General features: G+C 34.0%; 4 protein-coding genes across 5 annotated transcripts; 2 read left to right on the forward strand and 2 right to left on the reverse strand.

Annotated features, from left to right (window-relative positions):
• Nucleotides 1-22: 22 nt before the first annotated feature.
• On the forward strand, nt 23-2,942 carry LOC140054618 (fatty acid-binding protein, brain-like). Its single transcript, XM_072099682.1, has 4 exons — nt 23-176; nt 1,170-1,348; nt 2,017-2,124; nt 2,509-2,942. The coding sequence occupies exons 1-4, from the start codon at nt 107-109 to the stop codon at nt 2,563-2,565; spliced, it is 414 nt and encodes a 137-aa protein (XP_071955783.1). The 5' UTR covers nt 23-106; the 3' UTR covers nt 2,566-2,942.
• A 494-nt stretch (nt 2,943-3,436) lies between these two features.
• Nucleotides 3,437-11,325, forward strand: LOC140054477 (sodium-dependent phosphate transporter 1-B-like). Of its 2 annotated transcripts, none has more exons than XM_072099482.1 (12): nt 3,437-3,516; nt 4,023-4,336; nt 5,021-5,161; nt 5,568-5,653; nt 6,153-6,249; nt 6,497-6,610; nt 6,915-7,004; nt 7,458-7,604; nt 8,390-8,518; nt 9,056-9,215; nt 9,600-9,785; nt 10,068-11,325. In XM_072099482.1, exons 2-12 carry the CDS (start codon nt 4,042-4,044, stop codon nt 10,306-10,308), a joined length of 1,686 nt encoding a protein of 561 aa, XP_071955583.1. In that variant the 5' UTR covers nt 3,437-3,516; nt 4,023-4,041; the 3' UTR covers nt 10,309-11,325. The 2 variants fall into 2 exon arrangements, with proteins under 2 accessions (XP_071955583.1, XP_071955590.1); XM_072099489.1 differs by having other exon boundaries at nt 8,393-8,518.
• Nucleotides 11,326-11,489: 164 nt separating this feature from the next.
• LOC140054609 (acireductone dioxygenase-like) lies at nt 11,490-16,595 on the reverse strand. Its single transcript, XM_072099669.1, has 4 exons — nt 15,571-16,595; nt 14,856-14,975; nt 13,054-13,233; nt 11,490-12,717 (listed from the first exon to the last, which is right to left on the reverse strand). The coding sequence occupies exons 1-4, from the start codon at nt 15,691-15,693 to the stop codon at nt 12,601-12,603; spliced, it is 540 nt and encodes a 179-aa protein (XP_071955770.1). The 5' UTR covers nt 15,694-16,595; the 3' UTR covers nt 11,490-12,600.
• Nucleotides 16,596-16,729: 134 nt separating this feature from the next.
• LOC140054393 (scavenger receptor cysteine-rich domain-containing protein DMBT1-like) lies at nt 16,730-24,144 on the reverse strand. The gene is made up of 9 exons (XM_072099374.1): nt 24,083-24,144; nt 22,789-22,888; nt 21,857-22,171; nt 21,201-21,503; nt 20,515-20,835; nt 20,101-20,403; nt 19,602-19,916; nt 18,595-18,909; nt 16,730-18,477 (listed from the first exon to the last, which is right to left on the reverse strand). The coding sequence occupies exons 2-9, from the start codon at nt 22,871-22,873 to the stop codon at nt 18,137-18,139; spliced, it is 2,298 nt and encodes a 765-aa protein (XP_071955475.1). The 5' UTR covers nt 22,874-22,888; nt 24,083-24,144; the 3' UTR covers nt 16,730-18,136.
• Nucleotides 24,145-26,268: the final 2,124 nt, after the last annotated feature.

Below are 26,268 nucleotides of genomic sequence, written 5' to 3' on the forward strand. Positions count from 1 at the left end.
TTTAGGGTATCACGAAACATTTAAAAGTCGACTAACGTTTTGCAAATCTCACAAACAATCTTGTCAACTAAAGGAAGATCAACGCTATTGACTATAGACAGATACTATGGCAAACTTTAGTGGTAAATATCTCGTAGAAAATAAGGAGAATGTTGGTGCATTTTTAACGGCTATTGGTAAGTTTCCGATCATCAATATCTTTCGTAGGCCTAGCTTTCGTAGGCCTAGCTTATTTGATAAAATAAAACTAGGCTAGTATCGAAACACGCTTAGGATTCGATGTTTTGAATTATTTAAATGTACTGAAATTATTTAGTGGACAATCTGGTATATTTTTTTTTGTTTTACCACCTATATCGGGTTCTATATTTAATTGTATAATTTAAACATTTTGTGCTAACTGTCTGTGTGATAATATAAATGTGTTAATATATTTGGTACACCACGAAAACGCATGGTTTAATTTGGAGGAAGTTACCAGTTAAAGAGTGTTGAAAGGAAGAGAATGAATGCCTCCATGATGTGATAACGAAATATTGGTTTTAGGACATTAGTCATTATTGAATAAAGTTTAATCAAAATAATTGTTTGTCAGGAGTACCTAGACTGAGCGTGAAACGTGGATATTAATTCAGTTTTATTACGCTCCTCCTATGTAATATAATCCGAATAATATGCTGGTTATAGTTATGAGTTAAATAATTACACCATCATCATTGTTCCACATAATATTTTACACTTTTGAGTGTAAGTAGGCCATTACCATTCTGTAATCTTGATAAAGTACTGTACAACACTATTTGAATGTTAGTCTGGGTTCCAGACAGAGTTTCGACTTAATATTAGTAAAAAGATATATATTTTGGCACATATGGCGTTTCATACGTATACTACTATACTACTCGAAATAAAATGTGCATGTACCGTATCATCTATGCCACTTCTATGTTTTAGGACTATTTGTTTGTTGAAAGTATTATCACAGTGATGTTTAGAAGTTTGCATTTGCGACACCCTGTTGGCTCCACAAACTTCGAAACATTCTCAACAATACATTATTTCTTCCAGGAAACACGCACACATGGTGTACCGCCAACCTAACTTTACTGATTAAGTTTAAAGTACCTGAAATTGACGGATATTTTACCTAAAACCATATTTGTTTTCAGGTGTCGGCCATGCTGCACAAATGATGGGAGGAATGATGAAGCAGCAGATTGTAATTGAGCAAGAAGACAACAAAGTCTCGTTTACTACAGTTGTTGGTTCGTTCAGTCTCGGGGCAAGGCAGTTTACTTTAGGCGAATCAAAAGACGAAACCCTAAAACATTCTAATCTTGAAGCTAAGGTATAAAAATGTTTTTTCTAACGTCAGATATCATCATCAGTTTTAATAACGCACCCAAAAAGCAATGATAAGAATACATTTTATATACAGGTTTTAGTCAATTCTTATTAATGTTCGGCTTTTTCCAAAAAGGTGCGCCCGATTCATTCTAACTTACTATATACAAGCAAAAATGAAATTGTGAACTTCTTCGGTTTTGTTTATCATCTAATATCATAAGTATACATTAAAAGCTTTTTAAAATTGTCAAAAATTCGACGCTGAGGAAGTAGGCCTACGACCAAATCCGGCTGTGAATTGAAACTAATCCCCGTGATACAATAGGCGGGACAAAGGTATAAAAGTCTTCCATAGATGATCCATTCCGGAATTGTGGCAAATGAATATTTCTATAATATTAAGTCTAAGCCTAGATTGAGTGTTGAAATCTGCTCGGAGCAGGTGTGTTAAGGCTCAGAAATTACCATTAGGTTACCTCTGAGAAAAACAACTAGAGGAAATAATAATAATACATGAGCACAAATGTATCACTCCCACATAATGCCTTCTGTTAAAGATACAGACACAGAAAAACTTTATTTCAACATTCACAGGAATGTACATGTTTTTAAGAATATAGCGATGATGATGTAGAAAAAATTGTAAATTGTGTTTTCCTTTCGCTTCAGGTTCTTCTTGAATTACAAGACAAGAAACTAATTTTGACAGAAACTCCAAAAGACGGACTCCAGCGCGTTATTACAAAAGAGATGCTAGAAAATGGAAATCTGAAAGAGGTAATCTAATTATTATGATAATATGTACGGTAACTAGCAGTGATGGTGAAAATGTGAAAAGAAAGTAAACACTAGCGACCAATCACAAGCGATGGATTATTCGAAAGGTGGCTTGTCATTGGTCAACTCGCTTGCGTTGCGCGTACGTCCTTGCGTTGGAAGTTTGAAAGAAGTAATCTAATTAGAATAACCAATTTTGATTGAAATATAAATTAGGATAATAGTGATTATGATGATAATAAATGCAAAAATAAAGTAAAAGATTAAAGAACGAAGAGAAGAGAAATACATTTCATAATAACTTGTTCTCAAATCTCGACCACCAATCCAATATTTAGGAGAATCGGTATTTTTGTTTATAATCCATTCTTTCTATTTTTTCAGACTTCACAGATTGGTGACATTGTTTCTACATGTACTTTAAAAAAGCTTGAAGAATAAGTCCTACAGTATAAAATCCCTGTGTCTCAATAAGCGAAACGTTTACCACCCGCGCCAATCCTTTAATTATGAGTAGGCCTACTTGTGTGCTTTTCATAAAATGCAGATGGATGGAAACGCCTGTACATAAACCGGTCTTCCAATTCGCATGAAGTGAAAAGTGGTTATTCTTGAATTGCCTCAACCTACTGAAACTGAACTGAAATAATGATACGTTCGGTTGATTCAACTACAGTTAGACCTATATAATGTATTAGTAGGCCTATCTATTATTAACAAATAACAATAATAGAAATTTAGAAATATTTATTTTAATTTTAAAATATATGTGATTTATTTTAAAGGCCCTTTAAGTTGTCAATAAATGTACGGTGACGTACACGAATTAAAACACATTTAATCCAAGAATGTTTCAATGCTTTGTCTCCGAAATTGTAAAACAATCGAATAACTTTTTAATGATTTTAAGTGAGATTTTCTTGCAGTGCCTATATAAACCAATAATAAATATGCACAATGTTTTAGAGTATAGAGAACCGACGAACACGGGTCATAGGTTAAAAGATAGAATCTAGAATCCGCACCTTTTTCCTATTTAACATGAATAGGCCTAATGCGGAATGTCATAATCATAACGATAATTATGATTATGTTTTTTGTTTTGAATATTTTTATTTTAATGCGGGTTTAAACAAACATGTTTTGAATCCGCATTGCCAAAATGTTTCAGTTTTATCAATAAGGTTCTACGATAAAGGCCGCACATGCTACTGGATAAGGATCATGGGTTTGCCATGTGTTCATTTATCTATCTTATCAATATCTTATCAATGTTTAAACAAGTCACTATTATACACTCATTCAATCTACAGCACGATACTAAAAGACGAAATGGCGCTGAAGATGTTGAGCTAGTAGTACGCTGTTTTTGGATTGTAAATTTCGAATTAGGTATGCTATTTTTAACTACACTTTGTTTATAACGAATCAAGTTAGGTATATTGCTTAATAATTCGAATATTGTTAGAACACATGGCGTTGATATGTTGTTACTGGCGCAGTGCAGTACCAGTGTGACGCCCATAATACAAACACAAATTAAGTATTGTATGCAATGCGTTACAAACATAACTTAACATTATTACATAATTATAGTGAGTAGGATTCCAACCCTCTCTGTCGAAAAGGTTTCCAATGTCTGGAGTCTTTAGAAAAAGAGGAGAGATACACGCGCAGATGATTCAATTTGATATAATTAATGTTGTTCACATGAAATTAAGGATTCGCGAGTTCGCATCACATGTTCTGCTTTTCAATTCGAGAATTAGACCTGTATAAATTCCTTTTTTTTTCAAAATCAATTTGGAGACTTTTCAAAAAGATGAACGACGCATGCACTCAAATAATTACAATAATTCAAACGACACTAATGACATTACACTATTGTTGTTATGTAGGACTTTGTTTGCATATACAATGGAGCATGCATTCGATGATATCGTGTGGATGATTGTGGTAGGCTTCATACTATCGTTCGTGTTAGCATTCGCATTAGGTGCCAATGACGTCGCAAATTCGTTTGGAACGGCTGTGGGATCAAAGGCACTTACGTTGCTACAGGCATGTATCTTAGCTACCATATTTGAGACACTGGGAGCAGTTCTTCTAGGAGCCAAAGTATCTGATACAATTAGAAAAGGACTGTTTGATGTTGGACTTTATGATGATAATCCGCAACTGTTGATGGTTGGACAGATATCAGCTCTAATCGGTAAAGTATATCAGATCAAAACAAAATTCAACCAACTTCTTTCTTATCATTTTACCATATAAATATGTTTTAATAACCAAATAACTAAGAACTAGTTAACGCTCTTCAGTCAGATAATATCTTGTCATAAATGAATAAAAATGAAGAAATACATAAACTCGTCTTTTGCAGAAACTTAGCTTATATGAAACTTTAACCTAGAATGTCCGATAATAATTGTTTATTGAAATAAAGTAAGAAGAATATCCAACGGAACCGAGTTAAATGAATAAAACACTCAGGTTTTCAATTAAAGTAAACTTTTACAAATCAATCCATCGCTTCCATCAAGGAAGGCTGTAACATGCAAAAATCACTGCTAGATTCTAACCCGGATGTATCAAGGCAATATACCGATTGCTTATAGAATAATACAATTATTAGTTGACTGAATGATTCTACCATTGAAACGGCACATTCGATTGATAGTGTAAGCGGTACAATAACTTAATAAAAGTAGTTGAATACTTATCTACTTTTAAACTAATTTATTATTTCTATAAAAAAATGAGAATATTTTCGAATACTTGAAATTCGACCTTTTTCAATGTGTTTATTATTTTGTCATCCGTTTGTTTTTTATAATAAAAATAGGTTATAATGAAAAGGTATTTAATATATTTAACTGCAATGTTTCAATTTTAGCTGCATCAACATGGCTTTTGATTGCAACTGCTCTTAAGCTACCAGTATCTGGAACTCACAGCACGGTGGGGGCGATGCTGGGATTTCATCTCGTAGCTTTTGGTGCTGAGGGTGTGAAATGGAAAGAAATTATTTTAATAGGTTAGTTTAATCATTGGCGTCCACTATTAAATCATCGTTGAATTGGTATATGGTGATTTGGACTTCGTAGTCGCATTGTAAACACACTGCTACGAATGTTATCTACTCCTTCATCTGTCATCAATCACGCCTTCTTTTTGGTATTCGTCATGACTATTCAAGATTGCATTTTACAGTATATTAATTTTATATTTTTATTTCACACGTCGTCAATATTATAATATATATTATAATACTTAATTTTACCGTACAATTGTTCTTGAAGTTTGAATTTTAAACCACTTCAGATAAAAGTCATTACACTTTATGACGTCACACAATTCCAGTGACTACAACTTTCTAATAAACATGTGTGTTTTTGTTCTGCATTTGAGATTATAAATTATTCTATCCTCTTCTTTGCAAGTTTGTTCCTGGGTAGTTTCTCCACTTACGGCAGGGATTGTTTCAAGTTTAATATTTATTGCTTTTAGAAAATACGTAATGGATAAGGTTGGTTAACTTTAATAATGTTTATGATAAATAAATAATTAATCATTATCAGTGGCTATAGGTTACTAAAATCTATGCATGAAGAACATTTAAAGGAAACAATAGTTGATTATGATCGCAATTGAACGAATGTAATACAATAACAAACATACCTGATGACCACGAAATGTATCTGTATTACTGTACATGTGTAAATATAAATGTCTATATTGTGAACATTTTGAGACCAAACAAAGTCTCTACCTTTAGGCCTATTAGTTACCAAAAATAGCTGCCAAAAATGTTCCTCTAAGAGTTGAGTTGGAACTAATTGATATATTAGTAGACATGTTTCTAAACACTTTGGCAAAGAAAGTTATTGGTAAGCAATTTTTGTCCTAGATTTGCGAAAAATGTGTTAACAAGTCCTAATTCTAGAGCGTTATGACATGCTAAGCGTACCGTACAGAGACACTATGAATGTGTGCACACGTGTTTATAACTTTTATTATTTTTTTAGGAAGAACCTTTGGAACCAGGTTTAAAATCATTACCGTTTCTTTACTGTGTCGTCATAATCATCAATTTATTTTCAATATTTTATGGAGGACCAGGTGGTGAGTATGCATGCATTACAACGTTGAACATACTGTAGTCACAATTAGATATTTGAATGCATTTTCCCTTAAATCTTAAGTCCATTACAAAATTCTATAAACAAATTCAGTTTTATACTGAAAGTACTTGTGCTTCTTAACTTGACTTAGGACAAACAAAAATGTTAATGAATGCAAACCCTGGTGAATAACATTAATATACTGTATTTTGATCATCATTATTCACTGTTAATATGTGTTTTTAAAGCAATCGGTGATCTAGAAGCATGGGTAGTGTTTTTAATTGCTCTTGGAGCTGGCTTTCTCTTTGGTACCCTTGTCTGGTTGGTGTATGTCCCTCGAGTCAGGCAGTCAGTCTTGGGTAAGTTGAATAATCTGTGATTATAGTTAGTATAGAATTCATGAAATAGAGGATTAGGTAATAAATACAATAGTTAATAAATAATAATATTTGGAACTTATCATTAGTTGCTGAATGTGAAAGGCACCATCGTATTCATCAGAAGCAGGAGTTTATAAACTTAGTTTTAATAATTTATAAGTAATAATAAATAATTATTACAAATGATAATAATCTTTGGATCTGACGTCATCTTCTGTTTCATCATTTGCTTATTGTACTTTACATGATTTTAATTTTTGTTTTGTTTTGTTCAATTTTGTAGGAAATGCTTCAGCAGAAGAATCACCAACTGTTCCTAGTATAAAGTACATTAAAGAACATTCGTATTTTCACAATTACGGCATGAATTCTGGTAAGAGAATACGAACAAAAACAACAAATAATTAGCCTCATAAATTTAATTGTATGTTAACTTTATTCTTTCCTAAAATTTCAAAAATAAAAATGTTCAACTCTATAGTTTTCAGTTTTAATCAAGTTATTCACTTTCCCCAAAACGAATCATGCTTTCGCCTCCCAAAGGAAAAAATACTGTAAATGGTCAGATTTAACTAAAATCCCAATTTTAAAAAATAAACCAAAAAAATAAGCAACCATTTTCTGGAAGAATTTGAGCATTTTTTTGTTATCCAATTTTTGGTAAAATTGAATAATTATTTTACACATTTTATCTAAAGAGAAAATAAATAATCTTAAACGGCATGAAATCTTAAATTGCTATTGTTGAAGTTTAAAATGTGAAAGGACGAAACTATATTCAATAATTTGTATAATCTATTATTAATTGTTGTTTTCCATGTCATAGACGAAGGGCTTAATGGAAATTTAAACGAAAGTATTGATGAAATAAAGGATGTTGATACATTGGAAATATCTTTAAAAGCTGAGAACAAGAATGTACATTTGCAAAATGGTCAATTAAATTCATCGGATGTCAATTCGAAAAGAAAAGGTATGTAGCCGATACCCAAGAACATGACGTAACTTCGGAAACTATCTGAAAAGAAACTGTTTTGCCATTAATTAATGTAGGCCTAGAGACAATCTGGGTAAAGCTTATCGTTGTAGTGTTATTGAAGAAGCATGTTAAAGATATAGTTTCCTAAAAAAGCATGAAATATGACGATTAATCAAATATGAATACGAAATGTTGTAGTTATAATAAAGTTAATCACTAACAAGGTTTTCCATTATACAAAGACAAAAAATAAACGGTTAAATTTAATCCAAAACTGGCTGGCAATTTTTTTTTTCGTATTTTTGGGTAAATATTTTTTCACTCCCATTTTTGGTCAAAGTGAATAACTATTATGTGACATTAAAGTGGCATATTCAACACAGAAATGTTTAAGAGGGGGGGGGGGACAATATATCTTCAAGGCTTCTTAAAATTAAACACCTTCAACTAAATAGCAGAAGAGCCAGCTCTCGGTACTGTATCTAAACTATGTGTCCACATGTCAATTATTCCATGATGCAGAAGCACATTTGAAACACGTATATACTGTAGATTGAAAACTAACATTCTATGGGAATTCTAGGGAACGCATTTGATAGTACAGACATTCCTTATGATACTGGACAAAAATTGTCATAAGTCGGGTTAGAAGATCGTATGACCGCATTATATCAATAAAGTCTTAAAATAAACCATGACGTCTGACCGGTAATGCGCGATACCTCATTGAATGATACGAAGTGTTGGTGATATATTGACATTAATTTAAATTATTTCAGAAGACAATATTTCTGTCGGCAATGTTAGCACATCAAGCATCATCAAAACGGAAGCTACGAACGGTGATGTAGCAACATATCAGCAGCATTCTAAAACACACCAGACATCGCACCAGCAGCACAAGCATAGTAAGGTTTTACCAATAAAGATCTATCTTAACCTTTAAAATAGTAGACCTACACTGAATGCATATTCACACAAATGGATATAGAATAGTATTAATTATAGGAATATCGATTTTCATCAGATACAATTATTTTGGTACGAATATCATTTAATGATAATGATAATGCCCGTTTGTATAGCGTCCATGCATTCCAGCAACCATTGCTCGTGGAGCTGTTGACTCGTACTTTTCAACTGCATGATTCTCCCGTAAGGGAATTATATTAGTGGTGCCAATTCAGGCACTCTCTCATTATTCCAGTGGCTGTACTGTACTAACCAGTTCATGCGTAACGACCTACTCATTTCAAAAGATGTACTAGGTCTATTAAAGCGCACACATAATGTTATGTATACTGAACTGAACCTATGGTCTAAAATAATCTAGTTTGATCAAGGTGATCGACCATCTCTGAAGCCTAAATCAGAAAGACACCATTCCCGTTTTGTTAGAGAACATCTTTAAACGCAAAACCGCTAAAAGTATGTTTTATTCATAGCAACGCCAAGACATCGCACTTTTAGTACGACAAGTCGTCATGCTGATGAACCGGAATGGCAAGAAGTGAAAGATCATCCACATGTCACAAAAATATGTCTGCCACTGCAGATTTTATCATCAGTATTTGGTGCATTCGCACATGGTGGAAATGACATTAGGTGAGTTTGTGTTAATTGGTTGCATATTCCATGATAAATATGGACGCAATGATGGTTCTCTATTTTGCATACATCGGATCTCAAATTCTCTGGTTGTATAGTCTTGTCTTCCTGAAGCTGGTCATTTTACGTCTTCCCACCTTTCTTTCCATTGAGTTGGTCTCCATGTAACTATAAGTTGGACAAAACCCTTCCTTTCTGTCTTTGGCAATGCCCTGCAAATTACAGTTGCCTCACTGCTAGTTACCTTTGGAAGAGTTCTTAATTTGTCATGTAAACATTCCAGCTTGCGTCAAGAATTCTGGGGCAGCATCCACCAAAACTCATTCGGTCTAATAATATAAAGTTTTCTCTGTAACATTATTCCGAAAAGCTTTCTTTCAGTAACGCCATAGGACCATTCGTGGCATTGTGGGTCATTTACACAACCGGTGATGTCCAACAAGAAGAACCGGTTGCAATCTGGATTCTAGTTTATGGATCAGCTGGCGTAGCAGTCGGATTGTGGGTACTTGGGAAAAGAGTTATTGAGACAGTTGGCGAGGACTTAACACCTTTAACGGTTTCAAGGTTTGTAGACGTACTTCAAAACAGTAATTGACGATTATCTGTCAAGAAGGGAGCCTTTGATTTGCGACGATATAGCGCAGCGTAAGCAATTTGACCAATCACAAGCGATAGATTATCCAAACTATAGTTTTTTATTGGTCAGCTCGATTGTGTTCTATTTATGCAACAAGGCTTTATAAGGAAGCACATGTAAATAGTAAAATTGTTCTGAAAGTCAATTTCGTAATTCGTAACCAATAATATTGGATACAATTCTTATTTTGTTTTTTTATCTATCTGTAGTGCCTTTACAATTGAACTTGGTTCAGCAACAACCGTTCTAGTTGCCTCTAACCTGGGAATACCAATAAGCACAACACATTGTAAAGTAGGATCAGTGGTTGCCGTCGGGTGGGTGAGAACAAAAACAGCAGTTGATTGGAAGTTGTTCTATAGCATAATTGCAGCCTGGATCATCACTCTTCCTGCCACTGTTGGTCTTAGTGCTCTGTCGATGTTCCTGCTTCAGAAAACTGTAGTGTGAACAGGGAGTTGGATTTTAATAATGGTGGTATGATAACATAAGTCGTATCATAATATGTTTTACCAGATTAACAGTTCATAGGAATATCCGGTAATGCAAGCTCATGTGTGGCACAAGTGTGGCTGTATCATGTTAAGGTTAAGATATGAGTATGGCCTATGATACTAGACAATACATGTGCAATTCATGTGATGCTTTATTACCAACATATCTATGTAATACTGGGAAAATTTAGATAGAACAGAGAACCGGGTGCCTGTTTTGAAAATTCCAATCAATAAGAAAATCAAAAAGCCAGTAACCTATGTTCCACACAATGCAGAATTCAGCGACTTTATTATTATGAATTACAGGAAGCAAATAGGGAATTGATGAGAGGGGAGGTTATTACCTCCACCAAGGAGGTTATGTTTTCACCCCTGTATGTTTGTGTGTGTGTTTGTGTGTGTGTCTGTGAACAGCCTGGAGGCCACAGTTTTTATCCGATTCTAACCAAATTTGGACACAATGATCTATGCCCAAAAAGCTCGGACGAGTTCGAATTTGAAGGGGAAAGGTCATAGGTCAAGGTCACAACTAACAAAAAACTATTTTACTGCCTAGAGACCACAGTTTTGATCTGATTCTCACCAAACTTAGCCACAATGATCAATGACACATCATATAATTGTGGTTAAATTTTGAAGGGTCAGGGTCAAAGATCAAGGTCCACAAAAAAACAAAACAAAAAAGAAATGAAAAAATTATAAAAAAAAAAACCCCTCAATGGGACTTGAACCAGCGATCTCAACTGTGAGAGGCTGGATACATAACCATTACACCACACTGTCATCCACAACTGTGTAGTGTGCAGTTAACATATTTACACTTAGAACTAATAAAAGAACTAATAATAAAAAAAAAAAAAAAAAAAAATATTCAGGGGGCATTTTATGTAGGGAAATTTTACAGTAGGCGGAGGTTTGTACTCTCGGAGTATCCTCTAGTTGTATATACGATTGATTGGTATTCCCTAGTGACTGACGGTATAGACGCCCGGATGGTGGCTGATGTCTGTCTTTGGTGGTTAATGCATCCCTGACTTATGAAAAATGATTGCAGATAATAAAAGTTAACAATGGTATGATCTAAACGGTGGAGAGGCAATGAACAAGTAATTGGGAGAATTGTCTGTAATTTTATTTTATCACTTTATGATGTACTGTACAAGTGCATATTGCACATTCCAAAATTTAAATTAAAAAAAAATCATCATATATTGTATTAAAACAAATACTTATATAGATAATAGTAATTTTTTTAATTACATCTTTTGTAAATGCAATACTTGTCCCTGAGAAGAATTATACTATTGTTAGTAAAGTTAGTTATACCTTCATAATAAATTTGATAACATTAAAACAATAAATTTGTGAGTGTATCTATGTGTGCTTCTTTATACAGTAATGTTAATTTAGTCAATATTTGAATTTAGCAAATTTCAACAGACTGCACAAACTATGATGCTACAAAATATCTCGATGGTACAAACCATGTGACCAGGTGTTTTTGTGAAATTAGATAACATTTATGTAAAGTCTGAAAAAAAAAACATTAGTTACTGGTCCTCTTACGAGAGACTGATCTACTACCTTTATTCTATTATTACTCCTATTTAATTAAATACTACTAAAACTGTATAATCCATAATCACATTGAACCCTTCTAGCTTTTTTTTTCATTTTTACTTAAATGTATTAATTTTGTTTTTTTGGAAGTAGAAATGTGATAACCATCAGCTCAAATCCAACTTGTTAAACATGCATTATTAGTGGATTCAATAAAAAAAGAATAATATATTTAAATACACTGTATTTTACTTCAGTTTGTGCCTTACATAAGGTATTTTGAAAACTACCTTGCTACTTAAAATATAATACCTTACAGTGGTATTAAAAATAAACCAAAAGTTTTGCTAAATCAAATTCAATTACGAAAAGCAACCTATTGATTGATTCTCTAGAATACTAAAATTAGTAAATCCTTTAATTCAAACCATATTTCCTAAAACCACCAAGGACAAATTAAAATTGTGCAAAGGATTACACAGATTTAATAAAAATACAGTATATGTAAATCTTAAATTTTAGTTTAAAATGAAAATAATTGATTGACAAGGTTAAAAATCTTTCAGTTGTTACAACGTTGTACCAATAACCATAATAACCAATTGACTACTGTGGGAGCTGATTATACAATTAAACAGCAAATTAATTTCAAAGAAATCCCATAGTTCTTGTACCAATGTGTATATTACATTGTTGTCAGGCTTTGAAGATATGTATCGCGGCATGGCAAGTCATCTGCAGGTCGGAAATGTGCTTTCCAGACAGGCTCACCAACAAACAATCGCATAACTTGTATGTAATTCTGAAAAAGTAAATAATGACAAATGACAATTAACTGGAAAATTATTACTTTTTTGTTGAATCAAACATTGTTGTCAGTTAATTATATTCGGAGCCAGATGAATTTATTTAATGACAATGTCTATGTAAACTGTAAGACAATAGTAAATAGCTGATGGAGGTCGGCCATAATAGTAGGCAACTAGCAATTACAAAATTCTTTTAGATTTTCTCTGCACTGGCCATGCAATCTACAAATTCACATACAGTACACTGCATAGACCAAAATATAGACATTTAGATCAAATTTAAGGATGTACATGATTTCAGGACAAACTCTGTAATAAATCCCAGATACCTTTGTATCCAAGGTGAAGCGATGGTATATTCCTGCAGGCAACACAATCAGGTCGTTCTTCTCCACAGCAATTCTCACCCAACGTTCATCCCGATCTCTAAAATCAAAGTAACCACTTCCATCCAGAACAAACCGAATCTCTTCATCCGTATGAAGATGTTCCTCGAAAAAAGATTTTATCTGTATACAAAATTGTTTTAAATGCTTTAGCTTGTAATGTCTTGCCTCAAAAAACATGAAAAATGAAGTTTAATAAATCCGAATCAGCAGTTTTAATCACTTGCATACAAAAAAATTAACAAAATAATGATTTCAATTATCAAAAGACAAAATGGTTAAAATTATATTCAGGTGTAGTTTTGTGACATTAAAATGACAATTAAATGATATTTTTTTTCAGGGAGACAATATATGTAAAGAATAAGAAATTTATCTACATTAATTTTTACCTGGGCTAATTTTGTGTTAGTAGTTTCTCATTCAAAGAACAAGCAATTAGGACTACATTGTTTTGTTTATCATAAAATTGTAATTGTAAAATTAATGAACTATTAACAAATTATTAAAAGGTAAAAGAACTCTATTTCCTTGAGTTTTTCGCTTCAGCAAAATTGGTACTTAAAAATGGTTCTACTTTTTTAGAAGAGATGTCGCAACCAATCAGAGTTCTGGAAATTAGCTATGAAGCGTTCACGAGCACTCATACAAATCAAAAAACTCAGCAGACATGGATGAATTAAATATGCTGGTAGAGTATCAGGGCAAACACCATTTGCTACAGATTAAATGTTAGAAGTTCAAAGTTCAAATTTTTTGTGAGGTACTGTAAAAGATCACTGACTGAATTTTATAATTTTAATTCAATTCAATTCAATTCTATGGTTAACATAGACAGCATTGTTGGACTTTGTAGATGAAAAAGTCAATATTTTGATTTTGAACCACAACTTATTCAGGGAACTTATTCCTACTGTTACCACAGTAGCTTCTTTGCAATATAAGCCTATATAAATATAAGTTTTATTTTTTAACATTCCATTGAGCATTTAGTGCACTATGCATCCTCCCAACTGTATATAGTAGGTGGATAAAATAAAAAATAACCAAAAAAAGTCCTTGAGAAATATCAATTTAGAGAAAATATAATATTGTTATTTTATACAGTTACACGTAAGTTCATATTTTGCACAAAATGTTGAATTTATACATGGTTGAACTTAGTCAATAACATTACAATTCCAATTTAACAGAAAGTGCAAACAGACAAAGCTAAAAATAGCAATCACCCTAACCTATATGTCTACTTTGACATTCTATTGATTGATATAACATACTTTGGCCCCAATAGGATTACAAAGCAATACAAATTAAGAAAAACATACAGTTGAAAAGGGATCATGGATGGATGAAAATTAATTGTATCAAAGTGTTAAATTTAATTGTTTGAATTACATTAAAATGGAAGGGGAGGGAGGTTAATAATCCACCTATACTAGGAAGATTGGTTTTGTTGAAAGTTATTAAATTAAAGTACTGTTTTTTCCTGATCTGATCTTTTTGTGGCCTGGAATAATAAAATTTAATGTTTTTAACCTACTATACAGTTATTATAAATTAATGTTAGTTTTAGACTAGGCCTACTAGACTAGGCCTACTAGACTAGGCCTACTAGACTAGGCCTACTGACTGTTAGTTAGCGGCTCCTTCACAGCTCCCAGTTATGGAGGGCGGCCGCTCCAGGACCCTAGCCAGCGGCCTACGTTACGGCCCCTGCATTATATGCCACTGACTGTAGTACCTACTTTTTCTTCATAATTGGGAAGTTTCTCTGGAGAAACAGTTATAAAATCTTCATAGGAATATCCTCTTTCTTTGCGTATTTTGTCAAGCAACCCTTCTTGTTTGTAATTGTCTGCATCTACCTATAAATAAAAATTTAAAATTGAATATAAATTGTTTCAATTTAAAACGATTTGTCGCACCGATAGTGGGCCGAATCGTCCCACCAATAGTGGCCCTAATTGTCTCAGGGCCGAATCGTCTCAGGGCTGAATCGTCCCGAATTCAATAAACTTACACAAAACGACGACGAAATAATTTAATAATTTAGTTTTTTTTCTACAGAATTGAATTGTTTGAAGTGAATAACTTAATATATTATTAAAACTGCAAAATGGCCTATAATAAAGTCTGATTTTATCAATCTTCATCTTTTTTTCATATTGTTTGGATGGGGACAATACATTTTTAAATACATGATTGTTGTTTTAATAGTTCAAACACCTTTGAAAACTTGATAAAAACCACAAAAAAAAAACAATATAACATAATAACAATCACTGGTTTGGACGAATTGTCTCACTAAAAGTGGAAAGTGGGCCGAATCGTCCCGGATTCCTATTATTACAGTATATATGCATAGGCCTAGTATAGTACGCTAGCCTAGGCCTAGTCAAGAATAAGACAGAGGAGTGACTCACAACATATTAATATTATTCTGAATGAATGTGAGCTTACCTGCCAATATTTTATACCATGTGAATCCAAATAGTCTAAATCCAACATTTGCACAGGCTCTAGATGGTGTTCAAGACGTTGATCGTCTTCTTTATCATTATCCATCAACCAGACTTTCACCATGTTGACGACTTTTTTAGGCCTATTAGCCCTAGCCTATACCACAAATAGGCCTACTCTCTCTCTCAAACACGTGACATAGTTTCATGTAAATACGATATCGACGATTTCAACAACAAAAAATCGTATGCTCTCTAGATAGAGGGCACATGGTTAAAATAATACTTACGGCCTTGTTTTACGTTAATTGATTCCCTGCGTGGTTCCCACTACTGTAGAACGCAACATAACGCAGTGTATGTTTTCCCGGTGTTCTTTTGCCTTTACGCTGCGTTACGTCCTTGCTTTGCGTCTCAATTGGGAACCAATAGACCGGGCGCCCGGAAGATTTATTCATGTGAAAAGATACAAAAGGTTTGATGATGTAGTTAGGTGCGTATTAGGGCGAGATGCAATATTCGACATTGCTGCCGGGTCACAGCCTGTACATAAGGGCCTGTGGGGATCATAACATAGGGGGGTAAAAATGCATTTATTTATGTGAAGCGATACAAGGATGATAAACTTTTTTGGATATCATTCGCAGTGGGCTACTAATGATAACATCACCAATGACAGCAACTTTATCCTGTACGGGGCGCCAAACAGCAACATTTTAGGGCCACGCCCAAATGGGTTTATTTATGTGAAGCGATACAAGGTTGAATCTTTCTTTAAATGGCAGCAGTATATATTGGGGATGTCAAAAACACCAATGACAGCAACTTTATCCTGTACATAAGCTCAGACAGCAGCCCTAAAGGTCCGCAGTTTCCCCCTATTCGGCTATATACTCGGCGCGTATGTCGTCTAATGGCGTTCAGCTGAGTTAGAAATACGTGATACGGACTCGGACTGACAATAAATACACAGTAGAATGATAAAACAATAAATAAAGAGAGCAGTTGTTTCCTGTACCAAATCATCAAACATCAAACTCTTAGGAACTCGCCCAAAATGGGTTTATCCATGAAGTGTGTAATCATTTTTGAAAAAAAATGGTTTTTTTTTTTCACTTTATCCGGTACACGTACAGCAGCTCAAATGCCCGAGGCTCCATTCGTGACATTTGTCTTAATGTTCGTACTGAATGGTGGGTTGAACCATATTATGTTTCTCCCTCTGTTTCTTCTTATACCGGATGCGGAGTGGTGGGTGTAGAGTAAGTTTGTGTCCGCTTGTTCGAAGTGCTTCGCTGTAGTTGCTTGGTGTTTTCGAATGTTTCTTCGTCGCTTGATAATTGACTTATACGCTTATTAACTCCTGCCGGGATCTGCTTTAATATCGCAGGAGGGTGGTTAGAGGCTATGTTTATGTAAATGCGTTGGTTGCCTGGTTTTCTATATGGTTGGTATTTCCCAGTCTGCAAATTAAACGTTACGTCCAAGTAGTTTACGGATTGCTTACTCGATTCCGTAGTTATCTTTAGTCCGAAATTACTGAATATTTTATATAACTCTGCTTTTATCGCAATAATTTTACGGGATGACACATTCTTGAATGCCGCCAAACCATCGTCTCGGTAGAGGCCGATTAAACTTTTATCGAATTGTTGACCAAGTTTGTGAAGGATGAATAGCCCAATCAGCTCGCATACCTCCGCCCCGTCGTAACTGCCCATGGCTACATCGAAGAATGTAGAACAGAAAAGAAAATAACAAAATAGTAAAGGAAAAAATATAAGAAAAGGCAAAAATAAGATAAACGGAAAAAACAGAAAAAATATAGAAATAATTAAAAGAAGAAAGGGAAGTATAGACAGAGAATTGGAAAAGGGAAAAATAAAGAAAATGAAAGAGGAAAATGAAAAATAAAAGAAAAAATGAGATTAAAATTACTAGAATAAAAAATCAATAAGAGAAAGAAATTGTTTAAGAAACAATGGAAAGAGAATGAGAATAAAAAGAAGAAACTTGTTCCTCTACCAAATTATTCCTCTCAGCAATACGAGTAAAATAACGACAACTTGATGAATTTTCTTCATAAAACGGCCTGTTAATGTGCAAATCCTCATCCTGTCCGCTTTATCTTATAGTACCTTAGTGTGTCTTTTAATTAACTCTAACCTTAATTGAAAGCTAGAGAAAATGTTTCTATTCTGGTTTCTATGTTGTAGAAACTTCCATTCCAACAATTGATGTGCCAAATGCTAGCTATCTGCATTAATCGTTAACGATATATTTGTATCTTTTAAAGTATTATTATTGCCCTTTTTTACGTTTTGTTTTACAATATACAATTTGCAAGAATATTATTTAAGATTTTATCAAATTTAGTAAAGCTTATGATTCATTATTACATAATTTATGTTAAAGTAAGAAATATTTATGTTTTATATATTTATTCTAAGCCAAGGACAAAACAAATCATAAATTAAACTTAAGCCTGCTTGACAAATTTAGAATTGATTGCGCGTTTGGATTTATCTTGAGTCTTGTTATTGAAAACATATTACTATATATTGTCCCTAACCAATTATAGTTCCTAAAGTTTCTAAAAAGCTTCTAGAGCATCTCACGCCAGCGTCTTCAGAATGACCACAGTTGTGCTCTCCAATACGATTTGAAGGACACTGATACAGACCAATTTCTGTACCAACACATGCAACATCATCTAGCAAAATAGGACCAGATCCCTGTCCAAAGTGCGCACCAGAGAACGCTTCACTTGAGCCTGTGTACCCAAGAGAATTACAGACAACATCGGCGTCATTAACTCCCCACGAATCATCGCAGACTGTACCCCACCTACCCTTGCTATATATCTCAACGCGGCCTTCTAATTCAGTGTCACCTCCAACAAGACGCACTACAAAATATACATAATAATCATTAATTATTTAAAATTACAATATCAAACGTCAATTCAGGCCGCTAGATAACTTTATAAATGTTTTAGTGAATTAATACAAGAGTAATCAGTTACCTAAATAAAAGCATTCCACCCCAGCATCTTCAGAATGAACACAGTTTTCTATTCCTAAACCTGCGTGTGAACAGTCTATAATCGATGTTTCATCCCCATTGCACTCAACATTGTCAAGATGTATAGGTCCTGTTCCTTCACCCCAGAAAGCTTTTGCTGTTACCCTTACAGCACCTGAATATCCAAGCTGTTTGCAAATTACTCTACCGTCTTCTGTGCCCCAGTCATCATCACAAACTGTTCCCCATACGCCATTGTAGAGTATCTCGACACGTCCTTCGTTCGAGGTAGAACCACCCCGAAGCCTAACAGGCACTAAATATTTTAAAAGGAAAATGAAATAATTCAATTCAATTCAATTCACTTTTATTTCAGAACGAAGTCCATATCATAACATATTCTAATAAATAAATGTAAGTAAGTAAAAAATCTATACCACATATCGCACATAATAAGGCCGTCGGAAAACCGTCGGTTTTCAACTGGGGTGAAATAATATTATACTGATACAAGTTAACATACGTAAAAGTATACATGAAATTATGTAGGCCTGCAGAAGTTCAATCCATTTTCTGTGCAACTTTGAATCTTTTAGAATTCGAGAAAAAACACATGTTAATAATAAAGGCCCATTTACACTAGGACGATAACGATCGACGATAAATATATTATAAGCATGCATTTTTTTTTTATATAAAACAGAAGAACTATATGACAACCATCTATGCTTCCTTTGATAAAAATTATATTTCCACACATCCAATCAAATGACGATAAATAAATAAAAATAATAAACACCTCCCATAATGCTTATCCAAAAAGCCTGCTTGGTATTCACTACGGTAATCTTTGAAATCTGTAGGCTTTTCTAAGCGGACATCTCTAAATAAGTAGAACAATTTTTATGGATCGGATAAACCGCTATGATAATGTTTTTCCCAACTAATAGTACTAGTCTATACGTCAAATTATACGTTTATGTAAGTAAAGTAACGTTCTTCAGTTACCTAAATTAACGCATTCGACTCCAGCATCTTCAGAATGATCGCAGTTTTCTATTCCCACACCTGCATGTCGACAAGTTGTAATCAACGTTTCATCTCCATTACACGCAATATCGTCAAGATGTATAGGTCCTGTTCCCTCGCCCCAGGAGGCCTCTGATGTTGTTCTTACAGCATATAAATAGCCAAGCTGTTTGCAAACTACTGTACCGTCTGCAATGTCCCAACTATCATCACAAACTGTTCCCCATACGCCATTGTAGAGTAACTCGACACGTCCTTCGTTCGAGGTAGAACCACCCCGAAGCCTAACAGTCACTAACAATTATACAAAAAAAGAAATCTAATTACAGTTGGTACAATCTCGACGACTGAATAATTTTTTATGTGTTATTTTAATTTTAAATGTCTTAGAAAAACCTTTAAATTGGTAGATACAGTAGATAAAAATGGAAATAAATATTATATACTAGTGCATCACCAATAATAACTTAATTCCTACCGGAGCATCGAACACCAGCATCATCAGAATGACTACAGTGTTGTTGACCTTTATGTCTTGACAGACACTGATGCAGACCAGTTTCTGTACCAACACACGCAACATCATCCAGCAAAATAGCACCAGATCCCTGTCCAAAATGCGCACCAGAGAACGCTTCACTTGGGCCTGTGTACGACATTGAATTGCAGACAACGTCTGCATCTTTAACTCCCCACGAATTGTCACAAACAGTTCCCCAGTTACTCTGGTAAAATATCTCAACACGACCCTCAAATTCATTGGCACCTCCAACAAGACGCACTACAATTGTATTAAGAAACAATAAGTTACATAAAACAAAAATTAACATTATAATCATGAGTTTTTTTAAGTTGTATCACCTAACACAGCTAGTGAAATGATGACAGTTACCTAAATAATGGCATTCCACTCCGGCATCTTCAGAATGACCACAGTTTTCTATTCCAATACCGGCGTGTGAGCAGTCTGTAATTAATGTTTCATTACCGTTACACCTAACATCGTCAAGGTGTATAGGTCCTGTTCCTTCACCCCAGGAGGCATCTGATGTTACCCTTGCAGCACCTGGATATCCAAGCTGTTTGCAAACTATCCTGCCATCTGCAATGTCCCAGTCATCGTCACAAACTGTTCCCCATACACCGTTGTGCAGTACCTCGACACGTCCTTCATTTGAGGTAGAGCCACCTCGAAGTCTAACACTAACAGGCTCTAAACAAGCAAGGGCCGTTTTTATATAAACTATATAATGTTTCAATTTATCTAACTGTAACTTGTCTATTACCCTTTTCACATGGTCCTAGCTAGACGCAAACAATCTTAATGGAGAATATAAAGAAATGTTGTGGATGTTAAATTTGGGAACGTAAAACTTCATCAACAATCGTCTACATTGAAAACTTGACAACAAATTTGTCATAGCCATTCGGCAAACCTTCAACTGTTTATATTAAAAAATTCCCATTTTCACTCCACGCCAGCCGTCAACTAACTGCTGGATACGACTCAAAGGTTGTGATTAATGATAGGCGATTCACAGAAACAAGTAATTTGAATATACAAACATAAAACCTTACCTGAGCATCTCACGCCAGCGTCTTCAGAATGACCACAGTTGTGCTCTCCAATACGATTTGACGGACACTGATGCAGACCAGTTTCTGTACCAACACATGCAACATCATCTAGCAAAATAGGACCAGATCCCTGTCCAAAGTGCGCAACAGAGAATGCTTCACTTGAGCCTGTGTATCCTAGAGAATTACAGACAACATCGGCGTCTTCAACTCCCCACGAATCATCACAGACTGTCCCCCAGCTGTCCTGATAAAATATCTCAACACGACCCTCTAATGCAGTAAAACCTCCAGTAAGACGAACTACAAAAATTAAACAATACACAACTAAGATTTTTCAACGCGTTATCCAATATATATTAACGCCTATTAAGTATAGGGTCGCACTACAAAGTAACGTTTGTAGTACAGATGTAAAGTATTCACAAAGTATTTACTAGATGATCCAATCATTTCTGTACTTCCCTTCGTCGAATTACCTGGTTTACAAGAAGGTTATAATAAGCTATAAGCTATTTTTTATTACTAATAGGCCTACAATTTCATTCTGTATTATCTCGTTTGTGTATTGTGTATTATAACTTTTTCCAAAAGTATAGGATGTACAGGTCTATGAAATTAAAGGGATGATGGGTGACTAATGATAAATCAGTTACCTAAATTAACGCATTCGACTCCGGCATCTTCAGAATGACCACAGTTTTCTATTCCAAAACCAGCGTGTGAGCAATGTGTAATCGACATTTCATCCCCATTGCAGTGTACATCGTCAAGATGTATAGGTCCTGTTCCTTCACCCCAAAATGCATTCGTTCTTACCCTTACCGCGCCTGGATATCCAAGCTGTTTGCAAATTACTCTACCGTCTGCTATACCCCAGTCATCATCACAAACTGTTCCCCATACGCCGTTGTTCAGTATTTCGACACGTCCTCCGTTCGGGGTAGAACCACCCTGAAGCCTAACAGGCACTAAAGTTTAATAAACGAAAAGTAAAACAGTTAACATGGGTAATCTGTATATCTACGTAATATGTTGCAGGGTTTTGAAGAGCCTATTTCTGCTGGGAAAACCCCGGATTTTAAACGAATTTTAAATACGTTAACGACGTGTCTGACACGGGAAATGGAACTACTGACAAATTAAAACACTATGCTGTCTCAATCGTAAAACCGGTTTTTTAAATGGTTTCCGTTCAGCTGCAACATAAATTCAGAAGGTGACTACTCTCTGTAGATAATAAGTTTGGCAGCATCCGCCTTCCATACAAGACTTAAGTTATATAAAACTGCTCGATTATTAATATTGTTTAATGTAGACTACACCAGTGTTACACGCTGTGCAATTGTATCCTAATCCTTACTAATTCTTAATAATTATTCACTATCTAATGTTTATTATATCTAATCCAGCTAACGTAAATAGTTAAAAAGTTTAGTAATTTTAATGCGGAGAGCCTGCCTACCATTGTCTTTATTCATCAGACTCGATGGGGATTTCTTAAATAACAATATAACTTTATAATTTGTTGAATAGAAATCCAAACAATAAATAAGTTTATTTCGAATGTTTAAAAATTAATTCTTACCAAATGTCCTTTTGAATATATCCCATTCGGGATTTTGTATTGCCGCAGCGGCATTCAAAAATAGCGCACACAAGAACATCTTCATAATTCGCTAACAAATCTGTAGTGGTTTGAGTGGATCAAGATACACAATCTGAATTACTGTAACGGTCGATATCAAAATATTGAATACTAGCAAATACTAGTACAATTCTGGTCAATTTGATAGCCTACTTATCCCCTCCAAAACACCCCAAAACTTCCAACCCATTCCCGGGGTGAATAAAATACTTTTGAACTTTCGTAGTACAAATCTGGTCCTTTTTCTTTTTAGGTAATTTTTTTTTCTATCCAATTTTTAGTAAAAGTAAATAACTATTATGTAACATTGAAATTGCATATTAAAAAGAAAATGTTAAACAATTTTTTTCAGGGGGACAATACATCATTAAATAAATGAATTATCAACATTCGACGAATAATTCAATTCCATTTCTTTTATTTCGGAAAAAATTCATCCATATCAACAAACAGAAAAAGAAAAAAAAAGAAAATTCGCAAATAATAAACAGTTATCATTTGTTTACTGAATACCACATTTACTTTTCCAAATTTAACTTTTTCTCAATCAAATCCACCGCATTCATCTTAAATGAAAAATCTTAAGGATGCAACAAAAAGACGATTTTTGCCGCAGCGCTGTAAAAAAGATATTCACCTCAGGGCGATTTCCCGTTAGCCCAGTGTGGTATTCAACAATATTGTTTTATTAAATAAAAAAGTAGTTATCGTTGACAACTATGCGTTGGACCACGTGAATCAAATTAATAAAACGGCAGAGTAAGAGTCTGTTATAAATGAGTTGATTGCAAAAAAAACCAAAATAGTGTTTTATTGAATAAAAAAGTAGTTATCGTTAATCATTATGTTATAATCGGAAATTGCGTTACCATTTTTTTAGTCGCGTGGACGCGACTCTATAGTTCACTATGTCGGTCGGTCGGTCTGTCTGTCGGTCCGGTATCACTATGCGTTTTATCGCTTTTCTGTACTTTTTGAACTGTTTTGATATACAGAAAAGTTTTAAAGTACATTACTTTTTGAAAGTTCATTTTTTTCTGAGAGCACGCGACTTATGGCTGTTGGCCTTGTGTTTATAGTGCGCCACTAGTCGCGAATCTAGTTTCTAAAATCTAAAGTATATAATTAATCAATCAATTAAATCTATAACAGCGGTTAATATAATAGTAAAATAAATATAAAGTAAATATAGAAGGTTATTAGTTGAAATTATTAAGAGAAGCAAGTGTCTTACCGTCTAAGTCGTGCTACCATACACTCGGATGATGCTGCGAAGTTGAAAGAAAACTGCAAAATGAAAATGCTTGTATTTAGTTCCTCGTTCTCTTATTCAAATTATTCGAGATAAAAATCATTAACTATTGTTCACTAATAGAAAATAAAACCAAAAACTAAATACTGTACATAATCCTTTCAACTTTCAACGTGACATCCGATTATTGCATGATACGGGAAATCATTGGAATTGCTTTTGTGTTGTAACCATTGTATTACCATCATAAATACATTCACAAACAGGCCTATAATGGAAACCATTCCTATTTGACTGCCCTAGATAACAAAACAACTTCTATTTCGATGTCGCTGTGTTGCTGCAGTGATGTGTGACGTAATGATGAAAGATGATGGACGTTGTTTCTGATTGGTCAGAAGTTCCTTTAATAAGACGAATGATTTTTTTGTTCTGATTTTACGTCCCCTGTAGATTAATTCGACGAAACATAATTGATATTGATAATAAGTTATATAACCCTAACCCTAACGGTCCATGCCAATCTTTCATCAATTGTATTATGAATACAATAGCGCATACTTTAAGATGATGCAAACCTGTTTCAGATAACCAATTGTCGCGTATCTAAAACTCAATATGCATGAAGAGCAAAATAAAAAGTAAATTTTTGTTGGTTTTATGTATTAAAATTATGTAGCATTAAAATTGCATACTCAACAATAACATTTAAAAAAATTATATTTTTTCAGGGGGACAATACATCTTTAATTGGAACCCACATACGATTCTTTTTATCTTCCCTAGAAATGGCACCAATCAACTTAGGACGCTGGAGTGTAGCGCATCCATTGCATTCCATAAGCTTTTTCTACGCTTTGTGTATACACGTATATTATAAATTGTCTAATGGGCAATATATATTATTCTTTAAACGTTTCACAAACTTAAAGAAGAAGCGAATGCCTTATTACAAAATGAAAGTTAGTTTAGTTCCTTGTTCTTGATTGATAATTCTACGAATTATTACCATTGTTCACAAACAGAAAATAAAAGCAAGTAGATACATGATTATCAAAACTCATTGTACGATACTTTCTTTCAGGAAATCATTAGAATTGCGTTGTTTGGTACCCAAATCAAGAACGTGGAACTATAACTACCCTCTCACGCATTGTTTCATTTTGTAACTTTATCTCAACACCGTAGCATCATCAAGGTATACGGCAACTGAGACGGTAAGACACAATTATTTGCTTCTTATATTAACAACTTTTTAATGAAAAATAATATTAACGCTTTCTATTAATAACATTTATTATAACCATAATCATGTAGTTATAGAAATTTTCAATCTTGGGATGGTAGGAATATCAAATATAATAAGTTAACGACTAATTATTTAAATTTAAAATCAAATTATAAAAAAAAATATTTCAAAGTAAATTCACACTATTTTAAAACCATTAAACATTGTATCTTTTATTGTATACTTTTTCGAGATTTTTACAGTTTTATTAGTAAGTTTTTAAATGTTGGATGTTATTTATTACTTTTTATAAAGTTCCACAATAACAATAATACAGGTCTCTCTCTCTCGCGAAGCCTTGTAATTGAAATGAGTACTCTTTAAATCATCATTTAACGAGGATCTATTGAAGGGCAAAATTCCAGCTCCAATAACGTATATTAAAGTTGTTTCAGTTAAAACGCTCGTAGTTGGATCTTGGGCCTATAGACTCGCGGCCCGCCCTGCCCCTTCTCTCAGTTTTCACCCGGTTCCCTTGTTTGAGTGGCGGAGGTTTACTTTGAAAACATTGGAGTGATCAAAGCAGGCTATACGTCTGAATAGCAGAGCATGTAATAATGAATGGAATAGGACTTTTGCTGTTGCGTTTGTTTTTTGCAACTCGAGGTAATGATAAAGAGGGACTTTCGTATTGCGGTGTGAGATATGTGTTTATATAAATAGATACCGTATACAATGAACGAATGAAGGGACGAATGAATGAATGAACGAACAAACGAGCGAGCGAGTGAGTGGGCGAGTGAGCGAACACACGAACAAATGAATGAATAAATTGTATAACTATATATTTTTTAATACAGATCTAAAAAGTCGTCATGTATCCGGTAACCGCTCTGTGTGTACTTCTGGTAGTTGCAATGATGTCAACAGCAACCGCACA

This window comes from Antedon mediterranea, chromosome 1 (genome assembly GCF_964355755.1).
Source record: "Antedon mediterranea chromosome 1, ecAntMedi1.1, whole genome shotgun sequence".
Classification (NCBI taxonomy): domain Eukaryota; kingdom Metazoa; phylum Echinodermata; class Crinoidea; order Comatulida; family Antedonidae; genus Antedon; species Antedon mediterranea.

Excerpts from the sequence above, each read along its gene's own strand:
- LOC140054477 (XM_072099482.1), top strand. The coding sequence starts at position 4,042 with ATGGAGCATGCATTCGATGATATCGTGTGGATGATTGTGGTAGGCTTC. Across the intron at positions 6,611-6,914 it reads AGTCAGGCAGTCAGTCTTGG|GAAATGCTTCAGCAGAAGAA; the intron begins GTAAGTTGAATA and ends TCAATTTTGTAG. Across the intron at positions 9,216-9,599 it reads CATGGTGGAAATGACATTAG|TAACGCCATAGGACCATTCG; the intron begins GTGAGTTTGTGT and ends GCTTTCTTTCAG.
- LOC140054393 (XM_072099374.1), bottom strand. The coding sequence starts at position 22,873 with ATGAAGATGTTCTTGTGTGCGCTATTTTTGAATGCCGCTGCGGCAATA. Across the intron at positions 22,172-22,788 it reads TATATTCAAAAGGACATTTG|TGCCTGTTAGGCTTCAGGGT; the intron begins GTAAGAATTAAT and ends ATTAAACTTTAG. Across the intron at positions 18,478-18,594 it reads GGTGGAATGCTTTTATTTAG|TGCGTCTTGTTGGAGGTGAC; the intron begins GTAACTGATTAC and ends TATATTTTGTAG.
- LOC140054618 (XM_072099682.1), top strand. The coding sequence starts at position 107 with ATGGCAAACTTTAGTGGTAAATATCTCGTAGAAAATAAGGAGAATGTT. Across the intron at positions 177-1,169 it reads TGCATTTTTAACGGCTATTG|GTGTCGGCCATGCTGCACAA; the intron begins GTAAGTTTCCGA and ends ATTTGTTTTCAG. Across the intron at positions 2,125-2,508 it reads AAAATGGAAATCTGAAAGAG|ACTTCACAGATTGGTGACAT; the intron begins GTAATCTAATTA and ends CTATTTTTTCAG.
- LOC140054609 (XM_072099669.1), bottom strand. The coding sequence starts at position 15,693 with ATGGTGAAAGTCTGGTTGATGGATAATGATAAAGAAGACGATCAACGT. Across the intron at positions 14,976-15,570 it reads ATGGTATAAAATATTGGCAG|GTAGATGCAGACAATTACAA; the intron begins GTAAGCTCACAT and ends TTTTATTTATAG. Across the intron at positions 13,234-14,855 it reads TTCCCAATTATGAAGAAAAA|ATAAAATCTTTTTTCGAGGA; the intron begins GTAGGTACTACA and ends TTTTGTATACAG.